The following is a 21,806-nucleotide window of genomic DNA, read 5'->3' as shown; positions in this document are numbered from 1 at the left end:
ATATAGTTTGCTATGTCTTCTTATTTTTATGAATTATATGTGGGCCAATGTCTAAGGAAATTATTTTGCTGAACTATGAATTTTGACAAAGAAAGGTGGAGAAAACTGGGTCAGGGAAACTGCTATTGTTCAAAGTTGTGCTAAATTATGATTCAAACACTCTCTTAGGTACCAACCACAGAGGTCTCTGCTGCCATCTGGCCTTTCAGGTTTGGCTATGACAATGAAGGATGGTCCAATCTAGAAAGATCAGCACAACTGCTCAATCAAACAGGTACCTCTTGTTGCAATTAATTCCGAACTTTTGTTATTGTTGCCTTTATTTTGTGTTAGATCATAAGTAACAAGAGACAGGCTTGCTGGGTCATAAACTAATCTCTTAAAAAGGCTTTTCCTTTGGAGGGCAGCTGTGGGAGGGTTAAGCTTCTGCAACCACACCTGTCTAGGAGAGCAATTAATTCAGTTGATTCTGAACAAAGTCTCATACTGGGGATTCTTGTCATGCCTTTGCTCTTAGAGATGCCCCTGCTGTTGACACCTGTCACTTGGGGACTCACTGTTGGGGACCAGAAAAATGTCAGATAAAAAGGGAATGTGGGTCAGAGTGATGTTCCTTTGAAAAGTAAGTGGCTTTCAAGAGCCTGAATTTTATTTGTTTCTGTGTCCTGGGTGCTCCTCCTTGTAGGAAGCATCCTTTAGATGCTTCTCAGACCACCTACTCGAGTGTGACATGATGCATCAGGGACTAACTATTCTGGCTGTTCCTGATGATGAGCAGGTCTCCAGAGAGATTGCTCAGGGTCTATGTAATTCTAGTGCCTCTAAGAAATGTCTTTGGCGCTAGTCTTTTAGCTCTCATTACCCGCCTTAGAGACACATCTGACCAGGGTCCGAAAAAAAACCAATAAACTATCTTCTGTGCCAATATCATGGAGGTGCTGCCCAGGAATAATGTATGAGTGTGTACCGCTCTGTTGTTTCTGAGGTAAGTTGGCTATTTGAGAAAGACATTAAGTCTATTTGAAATTTTAGAAAAAGATGTTAAGAATATTCAGAAATTTAGAAAAGTTATGCTTTTATCCTTTCCTGGGTTTCCTTAAGGTCTTCCATGAATTACATTCACAATATGAGAAGATTCCTTGATAGCTCAGAATTGAGCCACTTCATTTTAGTGACTCATTGGAAAATAACTTAATTTGTGATTTATGAGTAAAGGTAAAGGGTTAGTTTTGCTAATTTTTTTTTGCATTGCTATAGTTAATGACTCTATGCATTTTTTTCCCTGAACAGGTGCAGATTTCATAACAATTTTGGAGAGTGATGCTTCTAAGCCTTTCATTGGAAACAATGACTTAACCATGTGGTTAGGGGAGAAGTTGGGTTTCTATACTGACTTTGGTCCAAGTGCAAGGGATCACACCTGGGGGTAAGTGTGCCTAGGGAATTAATCCTGAATATAGCCTTGAAAGATGAGTAGCATAGACTTGGAGTAGAAAGTTGAGGTCCACACTAAGCATGGCTGACCTAGAAGACTGTCCTCATGGAGCTTACATTCTAGTGTGAAGAGATTGAAAATACACAGTGATCAACAAAAATAAGATAATTTGAGGTAGCGATAAGTGCTGTGTAGAAAAGTGTAGCAGCTGGGTGGCAGTGGCAATGGGAAGTGTTGCTGCAGGTGGAATTGTCAGGAAGATCTCACTGAGGACCTCCATTGAGAAGGATCCAGGACCCAGGGATGTGCAGATCTTAGGGAACCACCAGGGCAATGGCTGAGGTGCGATCAGGCTTAGTGTGCCTGAAATGTAGAGATCGAGGAGGAACCAGAGATAAATGAGATCTGAGATAAAACAAACAATAAAACTCCCTAGAAATAGGACTGTAGAATTGAGGCTTTCAGAGGGGGAAGATGAAAGGGAAAGCAGAGTGGAGAGAGAGGGGGCACAGTGGACTATAATGGAGGGTTAGTGGGGCATTGGAGGTGGGTGTGTTGTGGTAACATATACCCGAAGGGTGTGATCCTGTACCTCTGAATCATATACAGTGTTGTAAACCAATGTTACCACAAGTAAGAGAAAAATGAGCTCTGAGAGAGTCCCATAATCTATGCTTACTCCTCAGCTGAAGTCAGGTGTGATGGAAGCCATTAGATTTTAAAGACTTGAGCAATCTGATCTGAGTTACACTTTTAAAAGATCATCCTGGCTGCTCTTGGAGACAGATCATAGGGCACAAGAATGGAAGCAGGGAGACAGGTGATGAGGTGGATGCAATAGCACAGGTGAATGTGATAGCAGAGCCTCGGACATGGAGAGAAGGGGGCAAATCTAGAAACTATTTTGGCTCAAAGCTGACAGTATCTACTGTTGATTAGAGGTCAGGGGCCAGAAAGTGACAAGGGCAGCATCCAAAATTTTAACCTAAATGCCCAATAGGAGAATGCCACTTAATGGGACAAGACAACCAGCAGAGCAGAAAGAATGTGCTAAGTTTAAGATGCCTCTGGACAGTCAGGTGACAAATACTGGGAAGTCTGAAGGACAAGATGGGCGTGAATATTCAGGTGTCATCACTATAGAGATGGTCCTGTCAGAGGGACTCCATGAAATGATTGGAGACGCAGTGCATCCAGGCAGGGGAGGGAAGCAGCCTGAGCTCTGAGTTCTGCTCATCCTTTTCACATATAGTTCTTTGAGTTGGATAGGTAAAAAACTGTTAGATAATTTGATGAGGCAAAAAACTGTTAGATAATTTGTTTTTCTAATTTTGCAAAAATTTTACTTTGTGTCCTTGCTGGCAAGATTGTACAGTCCCAAATGTGTTGATTTACATAAGAAATGTTGATGCAAATATGACGCCAGAGTGACAATGCAAGTAAAATGGATTTTGAGTATTACTAATTATGACCTGTTCATGTCTCCATAGCACATGTTAAAACAGACTTGACAGTGCGGTGCTTAGTGCCACAGCGAGACATGCTAAGGAGCAGAGATGCAATGAGCCGACAAGCCAAGTGCATTCTGTGCCTCATTATTGCTCTAAATGCGTCTCAATGGGATGCATGTAGTGTGACGCATCCCCATTTAACACGTTTGCTTAGCCCTGTCTGCATGGTGTGGTGGAGCCGTCAAACATGCATATGTTTCTTTTCATTTGAGTACAGGATCATGGCTTTGTCAAGATACCCAATTGTGAAATCAGAGCATCACCTTCTCCCGTCACCAGAGGGCGAGATTGCACCAGCCATAACACTGACAGTGAACATCTCGGACAGACTGGTGGATTTTGTTGTCACACACTTTGGGAACCACGAGTGGGTCTCTTTAGTCTATCTAATAGTATAGAAAGAAATGAAAGTACCTTGCTTTCATTTCCATGAGATGATCTTTCTTACTTCTTTTTCCACCCCAAATATTTTCCCCCGTGTTGGTGCTTTGAAAATTTGGGCGTAGGAACATCTGGGATACAGTTGGTGATGGTAAGGGCACCTGATGTCCATGTGGGTCAGCAGCTGCGAACACCTCTGTGCAGGTGCTGCACCAAGTATGTTACTGAGGTTCATCTTCACTCTGTATAAAGTAAGTGGTAGAATAGCCCCATTTTACTGATAAGGAAAGTAGAACAAGACTTAGATGGGTGATTTGTGCAAGCTGCGTCACATAGCCAGGATGTAGGGAGACCCAACAATCTACAAGTGCTTGAACCACAGGGTAAAACCAGACTATGGAGCAACCAGATTCCCCTTTCTCATAGGATTACTACAATTGGAAGGACTGTGAGATTGGAGGGCACTAAATGATATTCCTTTTTTTTCCTCCTGTTTTCACTATGACTGGGAGGTAGGCAGAGGAGTCTAGTGGATGGAGATTGCTTTTAATCTGATAAGCCTATTTGAAGCACATGGCTTAAGGGTGTCCAGATGGACCTGCCGACATCACCCCAGGACAGCACACAGATCTGACTCCCCCCAAACAGCAGTCGACCTTCTCAAGTCTTCCCTTGGTGGAAAAAATATGCCAGAAAACACCCTTTCTCTAGGTAGGTTCCAAGGAAAGGGAGAGGAAAGATTTGAGACAAGGATTTCAGTGAATTCTTACAAACTTAATTAAATTAAGAAAGTCCTCTTCAAAAGGAAAGGGGGGGAGAGGTCCTTAATGATTTTCTTAAAAAGTCCCTCATCCAGGAAACATGAAGTTTAGGGAATGGGGTTTATCCCCAAAGAATAACATTTACAACTGAGTAAATCACGAAGCACGCCAATGATACATTGTAAAGCAAAGATAAAAGTACGTAGTTTATACTCTACCAAACTAAATATTCTGGCCTAATAATTGAAAACACTGAGATGATGTCTCAGTGCTGTAAAGTGGGACACAATTAATGACACAAGAGGCCTCAGCCTTTAGCATGACTTACAGAATATTAGAGGGATAACAATATTGAACTGTAAGTTTTACCTAAATGAAGCTAAATTATATCTACTACCTTTATTTTTTTGGTTACCTCACTTTTTCTCACAATATTATTTGGATCTGTGAAAGCCTATTTGAATATTTTATGAAGTAAGTAGAGCATATGTAAGATAAACAAACCATCCAAATGTAATGAATGCAAATCCTTAATGTGAATCCATCAATCTGACTCTTGCCTGCCTTCTTTGAAATCAGTAGGGTTTGGAGAAAGGATGGTCCACATTGCTTAAAAAAGGTATTTGAAGAAATGTCTTCTGTTTCTCCCAGTAATTTTTTTTTAAATGAAAGAATCTGAGACTACCACCACTTTGCTTTTTTTTTTTTTTTAAGATTTATTTATTTTATTTATTTATTTATACAAGCACTGGGTACAGTCAGAAGCACGGGAGGGTGAGAGAATTCACCAGAGCCAGAGCGGGGAGCAGAGCAGGCAGCATAGCAGGCTGAAGGACCGAAGTACACTGCTGAGGGGAGCAGCGGGCGACAGGAGAGGTCTGCGCGCCATGTGGGACCCTCCTCCGGTGGCCAGGGAGCAGCCGGGGATCGAACCGGCGCTGCAGAGGCTGCGGGCAGCTTCACAACCCAGCGCTCAACCGCTGCGCCACTGGGGAGGCCCCCTCTCCCAGTAATTTTCATGTAGCAAGTAGAGGCATAAAAATCATTCCAATGACCTTGAATTGCACTTGAATCAGATTTGTCTTTTTAAAAGCAGGTACTTTTGTGTTTAAGGATTACAAGGTTTCAACCCAAGAAACTGTTGAATCTGCTTCTTTCCTTTGCCTTTCTCCTAGATGCCCCTACCCCCTTCAACTCCCTCTAACCTTTCCTGAAATGTAAAAAATATACTTGAGAAGAATAGAAGTCTAGAAGATATTCCTCAGAATGTTTGGAAAAGAAGAGGGAAATTTGGATTCAAAACTCTTTGATTTAATTAATACTATCTATTATTCACTTGATTTAATAATAATAATAATAATAACAACAACAACAACAGCAATACCAACAACAGCTAACACTGAACAAGGTGATGTAACTTGAGGGAGGGAAGCTGTACGGTGTAGTGGTTAAGAGCATGGAATGCCAGATATGGAATCAGACACTCTGGTTTGATTCCTGATTCTTCGCCTGTCTTTCACTAAATTGTTTAGCAAGGGTCTTAGTTTCCTTATCTGCAAATCAGGGGTAATAATCCTGTTTGTTCTATAGGGTTCTTATGAGTATTAAGTGAGATATGTTATTTTATGCAAAGTACATGAATACATTAAGTGGTCCATTAATACTGACCATTATCATTAAGCTAAATCAGACAACTCTTAAGTGTACGATATGTTGGGCAGTTTAAAAAAGAATTCATTCATCAAACATAAATCAAGCATCTGCCATGTTCCACACCTGTGCTTGGTATGGTCTTGTTTGCCTTAGAGCCACAACCTTGTGTTCACTGCTTAGAAGCCCTGTCTACAAACAATATGGCCTCCCTACAAGTGACAAGAGAGCGTTCAAGTTCCAGTAATTCATGAAGATATCGTTACAGATTTTTGTTTGCCTTTGTTTTCTACAATGCTAGATACAAAAACTCTTACTGTGACTATTTAGAGATTTCATTTTCTAGAAATTTATGGCATACAAATGTGAAATCATAATAGGAGTGAATTACAGAATTCTTGTGCATGCTATTAGCTGCATCACAAGGATTTTAAAAATTACTGGCTGCACAAATATCTCTTTACATCCAATAAATAGGAAACAGCAGCATTGCTTAGAATTGCTGACTTACTTAGCATTGCTTACTTACCTTGTTTAGGTAAATAGCATTTAGCTATATTTTAGGTAATTAAATGAGCTACCAGTTAATCACCATTTTTTTCTATAATATGTACAAATATACAAAGAAAGAAGAGCACAGAACCAATGGTCTGTTGTTCTAGTTTTGCTTCTGTTGTAAGATAACCTCAGTGAGTTCCAGTTCTATTGTCTCTGAAAATTGGATAAAATTCTTTTTATTCCCAGCCCACTTTATAGAATTATTGGGCTGATCAAATATTAAGAGTTTAGAAAACAAAAATGTTCTCTCTTCCTTCCTCCCACCCTCTCGTTTCTTAATGCACAGTCCTATACTTTTTACCTCATTATCACTGAATAAGATTTACCTCCTAAGAAAATTATAAAATCAAATTCATAGATGACTTTCTAATAATAAGTGATTTGGAAAATATATGTGGATGAAAATATTCTCTGGACCCTTATATACTGGAGTTTGATCTAAGTGATCGAAGAGTAGAAAAAGACAATGTTAAATTTGTGTGTCCAATCTTTTTATTATACATTTATTTTTTGTCCTTATATACTGGAGTTTGATCTAAGTGATCGAAGAGTAGAAAAAGACAATGTTAAATTTGTGTGTCCAATCTTTTTATTATACATTTATTTTTTGTCCTTATATACTGGAGTTTGATCTAAGTGATCGAAGAGTAGAAAATATTCTCTGGGGTGCAGCAGTGACTGGGATTTTCTCTGTCTTCATTTGAGTCTTTGTTGCACATTTCAGAAGGAACAGAATTCCCTGCACACCTGTTGAAGGGCTGGCATGCTAGGTGTTGGAAGGGTCAGAGGGACAGGTGAGAGATGCTGAGAAACTCAGACACCAGTGTCAGTGAGACTCCACCATCCTTAGGGCTGACCGAATGTTGTGGAGTCCAGGGAGACCTGGAGACAGCAGGAGGGGCCACCATGTTCAGGGAATGTAGCTACTGTCAGAGGGACCAGCAAGGCATATCCCGACTACCCTCTCCTCCTACCCTTTCATCTCCCAGTGCCTCAGACTAAACCTAATAGAAAATATGCATGGGGAGGGATGGGGTGGGTGGAATAACATTTGTGTTGGGGGTGAGGGGGGCTCTCAGCCTGCCAGGCAGGAGAATTGGACAAACCCATGGACACATTACTTAACCTCATTTAAAAATAGTTAACGTCTGCCTGTCAGTTATTATGGGCATTCAATAGCAAATATGTTTAACAAATGATCATTCTTTTCACTCCTATTTCTTTAGACATCATTTAATAGTATTCAGCTGTCTATACATCCTTATCCAACTTGAGTCCTTTCTTTGGATCCCACCTCTGTGAGGTTTCTCCTCGTCCTCAACGATCTCCCTCTATCTGCCTCTGTCAATGATTTTTTCCTTAACAAGCATTTATGATGTAACTTTCTAGAAACATGTCTGTCATTCTACTGCCTATTTGCTTTTGGATTCATTCCTGGTTCTTCTCCCTTTTGGCTGCATATTGTAGAGAACTGCCTTTCCCAGATTGTTGCCCTCTGGCTTCTAGGTAGGTTTAGCGAGTGGGAGGCGCTGCTAGTGCAAGACTGGAGGGGAAGAACAGAGAAGTCAAGGCATTTCTCACCCCTCTCTCTGCTTTTTCTGCTGTGCCTGGCATCAGTTGAATCTCTTCTGTGGCTCCAGGTCCTCCTCAGAGGGCTCCTGCTCCTTTGGGCCAGCCTCCTCCTTAGTCCCCTCCCAACAGTCAGGGGTAGGTTCTAGACTCTGAGTATATCACCTCCTGTTATCTCTGTAGCTGTCAATATGTTGCTAGTGTCTCATTTTTGCTAAACTCTGCTTGCTTCATTGATTTCCATTTGATTGCCATCATCTAGGTAACCATTTTCCGCCATTAAATTCACTTTGTTCGAAACACCGACAGTAGTTTTAGTTTTCCTGACTGGATTATGTCAAAAAACGTGTCCCGGGCCTCCCCAGAGGTGCAGCGGTTGAGCGGCTGGGTTGCGAAGCTGCCCGCAGCCTCTGAAGCACCGGTTCGATCCCCGGCTGCTCCCCGGCCACCAGAGGAGGGTCCCGCATGGCGCACAGACCTCTCCTGCCGCCTGCTGCTCCCCTCAGCAGTGTACTTCGGTCCTTTTGCCTACTCTGCTCCCCGCTCTGGCTCTGGTGAATTCTCTCACCCTCCTGCGCTTCTGACTGTACCCAGTGCTTGTATAAATAAATAAATATATCTTTAAAAAAAAAATTGTCCCTATTTTCCCCTAAATAGTATGACTCTAACCGCCCTCCCAAAGCTTCATGTACTTGTCTCATTATCTCAGCAATATATCTACATGCTTAGCATAATAAAAGCATCATGCTAAGCCAGTAGTTGCCCTAGAGAACTAGGGAGGTTTTTAGAAAATGTTCAGTTGAAGGTGTTGAATAGGTTACATAGGTATATTCTATGAATGTTAGGATTCTCCTTTTTACCAATATGCCTGCCTTCTTTTCTTTTTTCCTTCTTTTCTCCCTCTCTCCCTCCACTTTTCCCTCCCTCCTTTCTCAGCCTTCCTTCCTTATTTGACTACTAGTCTGAAGCTGAAATACTGATGTCCAGGTCTCAACTTACACATTTCTTCAGATGAGAAGTTGAGCAAATGCTGGTTTCAGGATAAATATTTAAATCAACTTGACTCCAAATGATTCTTGAAGAAAGAACATGTTGTCCTTAGTCAAAAATTTGTCAGCCTACTCACTTGAAGCACTGTATCTCTGTCTTATTCATTCTCATGCTGTTAAGATACTTGTTCTGGATTAGTGTACCACTTGAAGAGATTCTATGGGAACTTAGGTATGTAAGACTTTTATAAAAATTATTTTGTGACTATAATAAAGAGATACATTTTTTGCATTCTTTTAGAGATGACCTCGATAGGAAACTCCAGGCTATTGCTGTTTCAAAACTACTGAAAAATAGCTCCCATCAAGTGATATTTCTGGGATATGTCACTTCAGCACCTGGTTCCAGAGATTATCTACAACTCATTAAACATGGCAATGTGAAGGTACTACAATCTTCTTAGGATTTTTATTTACTAAGTAAAATGTTTCCTTTTCTTTAAAAAAATCCCAACCCAACACTTAATATGTATTCTGATTTTCTACTGCTGCATTAAAAGCCACCCAAAACTATGTTGGCTTTAAACAGCTCGCAGGAGAAGATGCCCGCCCAGCAGTGTCCTGGCTGTCCCAGCAGGTGCAGTGCTTCAGTACCTCTGTAGTCAGGCCATAATCAGACTTGTGAGGCCACCTGTTCAGATATGTGGTGTTGAAGGTTGCTATGCCACTGCTCTTTATTCTGCTGCATCTTAACAGAATAAGCTGGAGTAAGTAGAAAAGGAGTTGTTGAGCATGGTGCAACTCTTAAAGGAACTCAAAATGGCTGCTTCTGTTCGGAATCCCCATGTGAAGCCACCCATTAGTGAAGAGTCTAAATGAAGTGACAGTGAAAAAGGTTTTCTATCCTCACATCCAACCTGATAAATTTATTTGCTGAAAAAGGCCATTTGCACAATCCCCCTGCAATTGTCTCTGCCTTCTCTACCATGCTGAGTGTCACTGTGGAGAAGCGTCTGGCACATTCACCTCTGCATCTCCTTTAGATGAAGCCACATTTACTTAATTAAAAACCATCCTGAAGAACTTTCTCAGAGAAAATCACGTGTTGAAGTTAGACGTTAAGACCCTGGGTGGAATCATTGTCCATATTAGAGAGAAGTATGTTGATGTGTCTGCAAAAGCCAAGATTCAGAACCTGAGCAAGGTGATGTGAGAGACTATCTGAAAGTGTTGGTTTCAGTGAAATTCTAAACTTGGAGCAACAATAAAATGCCTCCTAAATAGAATAAAGTAAAATAAAAATCCACCAAAAATCACACTGGCTTTAAGCAACAGCAATTGTCTACTCGTGAATCTTCAGTTTGGGTGGTTCAGTGGGGAGAGCTCATCTCTGCTCTGTAAAGCACAGTGGCGCTGGGAGACTGGATGACCCACTTTGCACATGACCCTCAGGTGGCAAATTGGTGCTTGGCTGTTGACCAGAAGCTCAGCTGGGACTTTGGGTTCGGGCTCTGGTTGCTTTCCATGGACCACGTGGGCTTCTTTCTTGCATCATGGCTGGGTTTGAGTGCATGTCCCAAGAAAACAAGGGAGAAGCTGTACTGCCTTGTATGACCCAGACTTGTAAGTCATATAGTGTGATTTCTGTCATCATCATCATGCTCACGTTCAAGTGAAGAAATATAAACTCTACCTCTCGATGGGAGGAGTATCAAAGTCACAGTATAAGAATATCATCTAGAATGTGAGTATATTGTAGCCATGCTTAGAAAAGACACATTATGGAGGTTAATTATGATGCTGAGAGCAAAGATAAAAATGAAATTTCACACAGAAAGCATGGCTGATCAGACAGGCAGGACCTCCCTAAGTGGCAATGAATTAGTCCTCATCTGCTTATATCTAAAACACTTGAGTTTTTCAGTGTACCCATATATAATGATTCTCTGGGGATCAGACACCCAAATTAAGTCCTCAAGAATGATATACAGTTAATCCTTGAACAATGTGGGAGGTCGGGGGTACTGACCCACTTGTAACTTTTGAGTCCCCAAACATTTAACTACAGTTATCCCCCAGGATCCTCAAGGGATTGGTCTCAGAACACTTCCACAGACACCAACATCTGCAGATGTCTAAGTTCCTTTTAGGGGACTCTCTGTATCCATGGACTCTGTACTGAGTGTTCAACCACCAGCATCCATGCTTGGTTAAACCAGTGAATATGGAGCTCAGGGTTCTAGAAAAAAGCCTGGGCAAACTCAAGTAGTTCCAGCCTCAGCTGTATGCACTAGAATGCTAAATGCATTAACTTATAATGAACTTAGAAATATAATTGTTCAATGTAGTCAAGCCCTATGTAGATTTCTTGATTCTTTACATTTTGTTTTTGACTTCATGTCTTGAGATAATATCTACAGAAAAAAAGAAAAAACTTATCCACTTTATTAAGTGCTTAGAAGGAAGGTGAAGGAAAGCATGGCACAATGGGGATCTTCTGCATGTGATAGAAAACACAAAAAGACAGTCGCTTAAATAGAGAGAAGTATATTTCTTCCTTTTCTTTTTTTGGCTATAGAAGCACATTTCTTTGTGTAAAAGTCTGGGTGAGATTCAGCACTGGCATGCACCATGTGGTGTCAGGAATGTGCTCCTTCTATTTTGTTGCTCCACAAAGCCTCCATTGCCAAGTTTGCCTCATGCCCAAGATGGAGCATCCATGTTCTAGTAAGCAAGATAAAGAAGATGCCAATAACATATGCAAGCCATTTCTAAGGCAAAATCCAGGAAACTGACCTCTCACACTTGTATTTACATTTCAAAGGCTGAAATTTATTTTTTTAAATTTTTTTAAACAATATTTGCCTCCCCCCACCCCCCTCAGGTTCAGTCCCCATAGAATTTCCTTCCCCAAGGCACCCATGCACCATCACCACAGTCCCCTGTTCTCCTCCCTCCCTCCTTTGATTCCTCTCCCTTCTCCTCCCCTGCAGGATGTCTCTGATTTATAATTGTCTGTATTTGCTTTGTTGTGTTTTGTACTGTTATTATTTTTTTTTTACATTGATGTCTTATTTGGTTCCCCTATATTCCTGTTATAAATGAGACCATCCGATATTTTTCTTTTTCCTTCTGGCTTATTTCACTGAGCATAATTCCTTCTAGTTCCATCCATGTCGCTGCAAATGGCATGAGTTTATCTTTTTTTTTTTTTATTAAATTTGAGGATTGGGGGGGAAAGATAAACATATTCTTTTTTTTAATTTAATTTATTTTATTTTATTTTATTTTTATATTCCCCATACAATTGCAACCCCCTTATTTTGACCCCAACCCCTCCTTTCCCTGCCCCCCCAAAATATGTCTCTGATTCATAGTTGTTTGTTGATTTTGATTTTTTTCTTTCTTATAGCTATTATTTTTCCTGGTCCCTTATTTAGGTTTTCTAGATTCCTGCTATGAGTGAGACCATCCGGTATTTTTCTTTTTCTTTCTGGCTTATTTCGCTGAGCATGATCCCTTCCAGCACCATCCATGTTGCTGCAAATTGCATGTGTTTATCTTTTTTGATTGCTGAGTGATAATCCATGGTGCATATGTACCACATCTTCTTGATCCAGTCATCTATTTTTGGGCATTTGGGTTGTTTCCAAAGCTTAGCTATAGTAAATAGTGCTGCTATAAACATAGGAGTGCAGGTGCTCTTTGGAATTTTTTTTTTTTCCCATTCAACTCTTTTTTTTTTTTTTTTTAGATAATAAATTTTATTGTTATATTCCCCATACAGCAGCCCCTCCCATTCTGGCCCCAATCCCTCCCCTCCCGCCCCCGCCCCCCTAAAGGTGTCTCTGGTTCATAGTTTTTTGTTGATTTTGATTTTCACTTTCTTATAGTTATTCATTTTCCTGATCCCTTATTTAAGTTTTCTAGATTCCTGCTATGAGTGAGACCATCCGGTATTTTTCTTTTTCTTTTTGGCTTATTTCGCTGAGCATGATCCCTTCCAGCGCCATCCATGTTGCTGCAAATTGCATGTGTTTATCTTTTTTGAATGCTGAGTAATATTCCATGGTATATATGTACCACACCTTCTTGATCCAGTCATCTATTTTTGGGCATTTGGGTTGTTTCCAAAGCTTAGCTATTGTAAACAGTGCTGCTATAAACATAGGGGTGCAGGTGTTCTTTGGAATTGATGTTTCTGTGTCCTTTGGGTAAATACCTAGGAGTGGAATTGCTGGATCATATGGAAGCTCTATGTTTAGTAGGTCCAGAAATCTCCACACAGCTCTCCACAGTGGTTGGACCAGTTTGCACTCCCACCAACAGTGCAGAAGAGTTCCTTTTTCTCCACACCCTCGCCAACATTTGTTGTTGCTAGTTTTTTTAATATGTGCCATTCTCACTGGTGTAAGATGGTAACTCATGGTAGTTTTGATTTGCATTTCCCTGATGACAAGTGATGTTGAACATTTTTTCATATGCCTGTTGGCCATTTGCATTTCCTCTTCAGAGAAGTTTCTTTTTAGCTCTTCTGCCCATTTTTTGACTGGATTATTTTCTTTGTTGTTGTTGAGTCTCATCAGCTCTTTGCAGATTTTTGTGATCAGTCCTTTATCATTAGTGTTGGGTGCAAAAATGTTCTCCCAGTTGGTGGGGTTTCTCTTTGTTTTTGTTATTGTCTCTTTTGCTGTGCAGAAGCTCTTTAATTTGATGTAGTCCCAGCTGTTTATCTTTGCCTTCACTATCACTGCTTTGGGTGATGTGTCTGTAAAGATGTCTTTGATGTGCAAATCACGTAGTGTTTCGCCTATATTTCCTTCTATATATTTTATGGTTTCAGGTCTTATGTCTAGTTCTTTAATCCATTTTGAGTTGATTTTTGTGTATGGTGTGAGGTGGTGGTCAAGCTTCATTCTTTTGCATGTAGCGACCCAGTTTTCCCAGCACCATTTATTGAACAAACTTTCTTTGCTCCAACGCATATTCTTTGCTCCTTTGTCAAAGATTAGTTGACCATAAATCTGTGGGTTTATTTCTGGATTTTCTATTTGATTCCATTGGTCTGTATGTCTGTTCTTGTTCCAATACCATGCAGTTTTGATGATTATGGCTTTGTAGTATAGTTTGAAGTCTGGGAGTCTGATGCCTCCATTCCCTTCTTTTTTTTTCAGGAGAGCTTTGGCTATTCGGGGTTTTTGTGATTCCATATGAATTTCATCAATAATTGTTCTATTTCTTTGAAGAATGACATTGAAATTTTGATTGGAATAGCATTGAATCTGTATATTGCTTTTGGAAGGATGGCCATTTTAACAATGTTTATTCTTCCAATCCATGAGCAGGGGATGTCTCTCCATTTCTTTGTGTCTTCTTCTATTTCTTTTAACAGTGTTTTATAGTTTTCTTTGTATAGGTCCTTTACCTCTTTTGTTAGATTTATTCCCAAATATTTGATTTTTTTTGTTTCAATAAGAAAAGGGATGTTTTTTTTGATTTCTTCTTCTTCAGATTTATTGTTTGTGTATAGGAAGGCTACTGACTTTTGCGTGTTGATTTTGTATCCTGCCACTTTACTGAACTGATTGATGAGTTGAATTAGCTTTTCTGTGGAGTTTTTGGGGTTCTCTATGTATAATATCATATCGTCTGCAAATAGTGATAGTTTGACTTCTTCTTTTCCTATTTGGATTCCTTGGATGTCTTTCTCTTGTCTTATTGCCCTGGCTAGGACTTCCAGTATTATATTGAAAAGCAGTGGTGAGAGTGGACATCCTTGTCTTGTTCCAGATCTTAATGGAATTGCTTTCAGCTTTTCACCATTGAGAATGATACTGGCTGTTGGCTTGTCATAGATGGCCTTTATGATGTTAAGGTATGTTCCTTGTATCCCAAGAATTTCAAGGGCTTTTATCATGAATGGGTGTTGCACTTTGTCGAAAGCTTTCTCAGCATCTATTGATATTATCATATGGTTTTTATATTTCTTTTTGTTGATGTGTTGGATAACGTTGATTGATTTTTGGATGTTAAACCATCCTTGTGTCCCTGGAATGAATCCTACTTGGTCGTGGTGAATTATCTTATGGATACATTGTTGGATTCTGATGGCTAAAATTTTATTGAGGATTTTTGCATCAGTGTTCATTAGGGAGATTGGCCTGTAGTTTTCCTTTTTTGTGTTGTCCTTGTTCGGTTTTGGTATTAGTGTAATGTTGGCTTCATAGAACGTGTTTGGTATTGTCCCTTCCTTCTCAATTTTTGGAAGAGTTTGTGAAGGATAGGCACTAATTCGTCTCTGAATGTTTGGTAGAATTCATTTGTAAATCCATCAGGTCCTGGGCTTTTGTTTTTGGGGAGGTTTTTGATTACCATTTCAATTTCGCTAATTGTAATTGGTCTGTTTAGGTGTTCTATTTCTTCTTTATCTAGCTTTGGGTGATTGTAGAGTTGTAGGAATTTGTCCATCTCCTCTAGATTGTTAAACTTGTTTCCATATAACTGTTCATAGTAGTTACTGATTATTCTTTTGATTTCTGCTGTGTCCGTTGTGATTTCTCCTCTTTCATTGATGATCCTGTTTATTTGTGCTTTCTCCCTTTTTTCCTTTGTGAGCCTGGCTAGGGGTTTGTCTATTTTATTGATTTTTTCAAAGAACCAGCTCTTGGTTTCATTGATCTTTTGGATTGTTTTTTTAGTTTCAATTTCATTTATTTCTGCTTTGGTTTTTATTATTTCTTTTCTTCTACTGGTTTTGGGTTTTTTTTGTTGTTCTTTTTCTAGATCTTTGAGCTTCGAGATTAGGTTGTTTCTTTGAGTTCTTTCTTGTTTCTTGATGTGAGCTTCTATTGCTATATATTTTCCTCTTATTATTGCTTTTGCTGCATCCCATACATTTAGGATATTGGTGTCCTCCTTGTCGTTCAATTCAAAGAATTTTTTAATTTCTTCTTTGATCTCCTCATTAGTCCAGTGGTCTTCCAGTAGTGTGGTTTTTAATCTCCATGAGGTAGGAAAGTTCCTTGCCTTCTTTTTATGGTTTATTTCTAGTTTGATGCCTTCATGGTCAGAAAAGATGGTTGATATGATTTCAATCTTGGTATATCTGTTGATGTTTGTCTTGTGCCCCAGTATGTGATCGATCCTGGAGAATGATCCGTGTGCGCTTGAGAAAAATGTGTACTCCGTTTTTTGGGGGTTTAGTGTTCTATAGATGTCTGTTAAGCCCAATTGCTCTAGGTCCTTATTTAGAGCTTTGGTTTCTTTACTTATTTTTTGTCTTGTTGATCTATCCATTGTTGATAGTGGTGTGTTGAAGTCTCCCACTACGTATGTGTTTTCTCTGATGTCTGTTTTCAGAGAGGACAACAGTTGTCTGATATATTTTGGTGCTCCTTCGTTTGGTGAGTATATGTTAATGAGTGTTATTTCTTCTTGAAGTATTGTCCCCTTGATCATAATGTAGTGGCCATTGGGGTCTCTTTTTATCTTTTTGAGTTTGAAATCTGTTTTATCTGATATAAGTATAGCTGTTCCTGCTTTCTTTTTTGGTCCATTTGCTTGTAGGATTGTTTTCCATCCTTTAACTTTGAGCCTATTTTTATCTTTTGTAGCTAAATGTGTTTCCTGGAGACAGCAAAAGGTTGGGTTTTGTTTCTTAATCCAGGCTGCAACTCTGTGTCTTTTTATTGAAGAGTTTAGTCCATTTACATTTAGAGTTAATATTGATATGTTAGCATCTGTATTTGCCATTGTGTTTGTCTTTCCTTTGATTTTATTTATTTATTCTTTTAATAACTTTTTTTTTTTTTGGCCTTCTTTCATTGTTATTCGTCCCTCTGAGGTTCTGGCTTTAGGACTCCTTGTAGTATTTTTTGGAGTGAGGGTTTAGTTGTAATGAAATTCCGGAGTTTCTGTTTGTCTGGGAAGGTCCATATTCTTTCTTCAAAGAGGAAGGAGAGCTTTGCGGGATAGAGAATTCTTGGTTGGCATCTGTTTTCTTGGAGTCTGTTGACTATGTCCCTCCACTCTCTCCTTGCCCGTAGTGTTTCTTCGGAGAAGTCTGATGTCAGCCTGATTGGCTTTCCTTTGAATGTTATCTGTTTCTTCCCTCTTGCCAGCTTCATTATTTTTTCCTTGTCCTGGATTCTTGGGAGCTTTACTATTATGTGTCTTGCTGTATTTTTCCTTTCGTCGTGGAAGTTTGGCGTTCTTCTTGCTTCTTGTATATCAATTTTCAGCTCCTTCTTCACATTTGGGAAGTTCTCTTCAATTATCTCTTTGAATATTTTCTCTGTTCCTACATCTCTCTCCTCTCCTTCTGGTATTCCCATAACTCTTATATTTCCTTTCCTCATGGAGTCAGATAGTTCCCGAAGTCTTTCTTCGTTCTTTTTCCTTCGTACTTCTCTTTCCTTTTCTGTTTTGGTTCTTTTTATTTCTGTGTCTTCAAGAGTACTTATTCGTTCTTCCATTTCATCTATTCTGCTTTCATTGCTTTTCCCAGAATTCTTTAGTTCTTCCATTAATTCTTTGATCTCCTGCATTTCTTTTACTTCCCTCTTTAGGGACTCAATTTCATTCTTCTGACCATTGTTTTCCCTCTCTAGGGACTCAATTGCATTCTTCTGATCGTTGATTATTTTTCCCTTATCATTGTTTTCCTTTATGACTTCTGTCAGTTTTTTAATCACGGCAATTTTATTTATTTATTTTTTTTTAATTTTTTTTTTTAATAGAGGTATGCTTTTATTTATTCATTTGTTTGTTTGTTTTGTTTATACATGCACTGGGTACAGTCAGAAGCACGGGAGGGTGGGAGAATTCACCAGAGCCAGAGCGGGGAGCAGAGCAGGCAGAAGGACCGAAGTACACTGCTGAGGGGAGCAGCGGGCGGCAGGAGAGGTCTGCGCGCCATGTGGGACCCTCCTCCGGTGGCAGGGGAGCAGCCGGGGATCGAACCGGCGCTGCAGAGGCCTCGGGCAGGTTCGCAACCCAGCGCTCAACCGCTGCGCCACCGGGGAGGCCCCAATCACGGCAATTTTAAATTCTCTTTCTGGAAGGCTCAGAAGTTCTTCCAAGTTACTGTCGTTGCAATCTGGGGGCTGCTTTTCTTTTTGTGGTGTGCTTTTTCCCTGGGGAGTTGCTAGGTTGCGTGTGGTTCTTCTCCTCCCTACTGTCTGTTTTCTAATTTGCCGTATTCGTTGGGACACTGTGTAGTTAGGACTGGCCGGCATCTTGGGTGAGCTTCTCTGCTCTCCTCTGGTTCCTCCAGGAGTCATCTGTCAGTTTCAAGCAGTCTTTACTGGAGAAAGGTCCCTGTTCTAAAATGCCGATGTGGGGACACACTCCCCTGTGCGCCTGGTCTGCCCCAGCGGTGGGTTCCTGCTCCCCTTCTGGGCTTGGACTGCAGGCCAGATGGGGTCTGGCGTGGGCGAACTTCCCCCCGCTCACCTCTGGCTCCTGAGGAAGCCTTCTGCAGGTAGTCTTTACTGAAGAAATGTCCCTGTTCTAAGATGGTGATGTGGGACACACTCCCTGCACGTCCGGTCTCAGGCACACTCTTCTGCGCGCCTGGTCTGCCCCGGCTGTGGGTGCTCGCTCCCCCTGTGGGCTCAGACTACTGGTCGGAAGGGGCCCGGCGTGGGCTAACTCCCCAGCTGGCCACTGGCTCCTCTAGGCGCCTCTGCTGGCTTCAAGTCGCTAGGTGGCGCCAGAGATCTCTCCTGGAGCCCTTGGGGAGCTGATTTTCCACCCTGTGGGACAGGGAATAGAGCGGGAATGGTAGGGTAAACCTCAATGGCTTTGGGGTGCTGTTTCTGCCTTGTGCCCCACCGTCGTGGGGAACCCACGCCCCTAATTTCGTGCCCCGGGTCTCAGTTCCAAAGCCCTCAGTTCCAGGACGCGGGCTGTAGCCCAGATCAGTGGCGCGGGAATGGCGCCTTTTGAATCCCGCTCCCCTGCCTGGGCGCCTGGTTCCTGCTCACTCAGTGAGGGCCTCCGCGCGTCTCCCCGCAAGCCTAGGTCGCAGGCGCAGGGACCTGGGCAGCTGCGATCTGGATCCGCGTTTGCTTTTCAACTGCACTGCTTTACCGCGCGCGATCCCGATTCCGATCCGCACTTGGTTTTCCAGCGCGCTGCTTTTCCGCGGAATCCTGACCGCGATCCGCGCCTGCTTTTCCAGCGCGCCGCTTTTGCGCAGGCTTACCGGGCGGCCCGGGGCTGTGTGCTGGGCCTGGCCTCCTCCCTGGGGGCGGGGTCTCTCTTTAATGGCGCCTGGAGCCGTTCGCTCACCGCCGTGGCGAATCCTGCAGGGTTCGCCTCAGCTCCCGTTCACGGGGTGTGGTGGCTGCAATAGTTCCTTTCCACTCCCAGTCCTGCTTGCTGCGTCGTTTGTTCTTGTGGGTCGTTTTGGTTTGTTGTTTTCCTCCTCTCTGCTGGTCGGAGAGTGCCGCCTCTGTGGGCGGGGGAGGGGAGCAGGGTTCTGCGCTTCCCTCCCTTCTAGTCCTCTTTTATGGCCACTTTCTTCTTCGGGCAGTCACCCGTTTATCTTCCGTGTCCGGTTCTCACTGGGACCTGCCGCTTTTCCTCCCTATTAACTTTTTTTAATGGGAGATCTTACTCGCAGCGTCTCCTCGCCGCCATGTTGCTCCGCCCCACTCTCGAGTTTATCTTTTTTGATTGCTGAATAATATTCCATTGTGTATATATTCCACATCCTCTTGATCCAGTCATCTATTTTTGGACATTTGGGTTGTTTCCAGGTTTTACCTATTGTAAATAGTGCTGCAATAAACATAGGGGTACAGGTGCTCTTTTGAATCAGTGTTTTTGTGTCCTTTGTGTTTTGTGTCCTAGTAGTGGAATTGCTGGGGAGTATGGTAGCTCCATTTTTAGTAGACTGAGGAAGCTCCAGATGGCTTTCCATAGTGGTTGTACCAGTTTGCACTCCCACCAGCAATGTAGGAGAGTTCCTTTTTCACCACATCCTCTCCAACCTTTGTTGTTGCTTGTTTTTTTGATTTGTGCCATTCTTACTGGTGTAAGGTGGTATCTCAATGTGGTTTTTATTTGCATTTCCCTGATTATCAGGGATGTTGAACATTTTTTCATATGCCTGTTGGCCATTTGCATTTCCTCTTTGGAGAAATGTCTTTTAAGTTCTTCTGCCCATTTATTGACTGGATTGTTTATTTGTTTTTGTTGAGCTGTATGAGTTCTTTGTATATCATTGTGATCAGTCCCTTATCAGTTGAATGGAGTGCAAAGATTTTTTCCCAATCTTACTGGCTGTAATTTAATCCTTTGGCCACCTCTGTGTACAGGAAGTTGGGCAGTGCAATATTTACTTTTGTTATACATTTACTCTGCTAAAAATACTGCACCTTTGAAGAAAAGCAAGATGAATCTTGAGAAGATGAGTTAATATCTTCCATGGTGGACAGGCAGAGAGTGGAGACTGATTTTGACCCTTGATCAGAAGGTTTATGGGGGTGACTTTTTTTTAAAAGATTTATTTATTTATATAAAAACTGGGATATGGGCCAGATGTGTGGGAGGGGGAGAGGATTCACCAGAGACAGAGTGGGGAACAGAACAGGCAGACTGATGAAATACACTGCTGAGGGGAGCAGCGGGCCAGACACAGGAGAGGTCTGCTGCGCCATGTGGGTTTCTCCCCGGCCAGCTAGGATAGAACCCGCGCTGCAGAGGCTGCAGACAGCTTCATAGTACTGCACTCAACCACCTGCACCACCAAGGAGGCCCCGGGGGTGACATTTTAATACCATAGAGACTCCATGAAGAAGAGTTGCAAAGAAGATGATGAGCTCAGCTTTCACTTGAATTGAGGCAGTTGTGGAATGTGAATGGAGATCTTCAGCAGGCAGCTGATTCCGTGGCTCTGAGTTGAGAAGAGATAGATTGAAGTAGCTGCCACCATCTAGGTGAGCTCTGAAGCCACTGAAGTGGATGATGTTGCTTATGAAGAAGTACAAATGGAAGACAAAAAGAAAATTCCAATGAAAGCCACATTTAATGTGGTTCATGGAAATGGTGGGTGAGGAAAGAGAAGAAAGATTACTTTAGAAAAGAGATTAAGGTGTTATAAGAATATAAAAAATATTCAGAGAGTGTGGAATCACCGAGGCTGTGATTATCACTCCCTAAAAAGCCATCCCAAAGCTTAGCAACTTAAAACAATGAATGGTTTGTTGTTGTTTTATTTTTTTTGAAGATTTATTTATTTATGCATACAAGAACTGGGATACAGGCCAGAAGTGCAGGGGGTGAGAGGATTCACCAGAGACAGAGTAGGGAACAGAACAGGCAGACTGACTGAAATACACTGCTGAGGGGAGAAGCGGGTGAGTCAGGAGAGATCTGCTGCTCCATGTGGGTTGCTCCCTGGCCGGCCGGGGATCGAACTCGTGCTGCAGAACTCATGCTGTAGAACTCATGCTGCAGATAGCTTCATAATACTGTGCTTATTAACCTCTTGTGCCACCAGGGAGGCCCTTGTTGTTGTTTTAAACCTTTGTTGTTTTAAAACATGATTCTATGAATGGACTGGGTGGTTTGCTCTTCTTGCTTGGGTTCACTGGGGGAGTGGGCTGGTGATTCGGCCATGCCTGGGAGTGGGGAAGGTCTAAGATGATTCCGCTCACATATCTGGGGCCTTGGTGCTGGTTATTGGCCAGGTCTCTCTGTGCACATGGTCTCTCACCATTCACCAGCCTGGTAGGTGCTGCTTTTGGTAGCTGTGGGACCTTGTGGCAAATTACTTAACCTTTCTGGGTCTCAATATTAGTATCTGTAAAGTGGTGATAGCAATATCATACAGTTGTTATGAGGATGAAATGTAAGATGATGTCTGCAAAGCCCTCAGTCTTGTATGTAGAAAGAGCTCGATAAATGGTAGATACTCATATGCATTGCATGCATCTGGCTGTAT

General features: G+C 41.6%; 1 protein-coding gene and 1 pseudogene across 2 annotated transcripts in view; both read left to right on the top strand.

The window, feature by feature from the left end:
- Window positions 1–21,806, top strand: part of CWH43 (cell wall biogenesis 43 C-terminal homolog) — a gene marked incomplete at both ends in the record, with an annotated part of 59,597 nt that overhangs the window by 26,234 nt on the left and 11,557 nt on the right. Inside the window, 4 exons of the mRNA XM_084233491.1 lie at window positions 169–274; window positions 1,291–1,426; window positions 3,164–3,313; window positions 9,156–9,300. Of these exons, the coding sequence (XP_084089617.1) occupies window positions 169–274; window positions 1,291–1,426; window positions 3,164–3,313; window positions 9,156–9,300 (537 nt within the window). The remainder of the gene's footprint in view (window positions 1–168; window positions 275–1,290; window positions 1,427–3,163; window positions 3,314–9,155; window positions 9,301–21,806) is intronic.
- On the top strand, window positions 9,438–10,067 carry LOC311171215 (ATP synthase subunit O, mitochondrial-like; annotated as a pseudogene). The gene has a single exon. The product of its transcript is annotated as an ATP synthase subunit O, mitochondrial-like (transcript).

The sequence above is a fragment of the Talpa europaea genome (genome assembly GCF_964194135.1).
Source record: "Talpa europaea genome assembly, chromosome: 5".
In the NCBI taxonomy this organism is placed as follows: Eukaryota; Metazoa; Chordata; class Mammalia; order Eulipotyphla; family Talpidae; genus Talpa; species Talpa europaea.
Note: the sequence above shows the minus strand (reverse complement) of the source record. Positions and strands in the feature narration are given on the sequence as shown.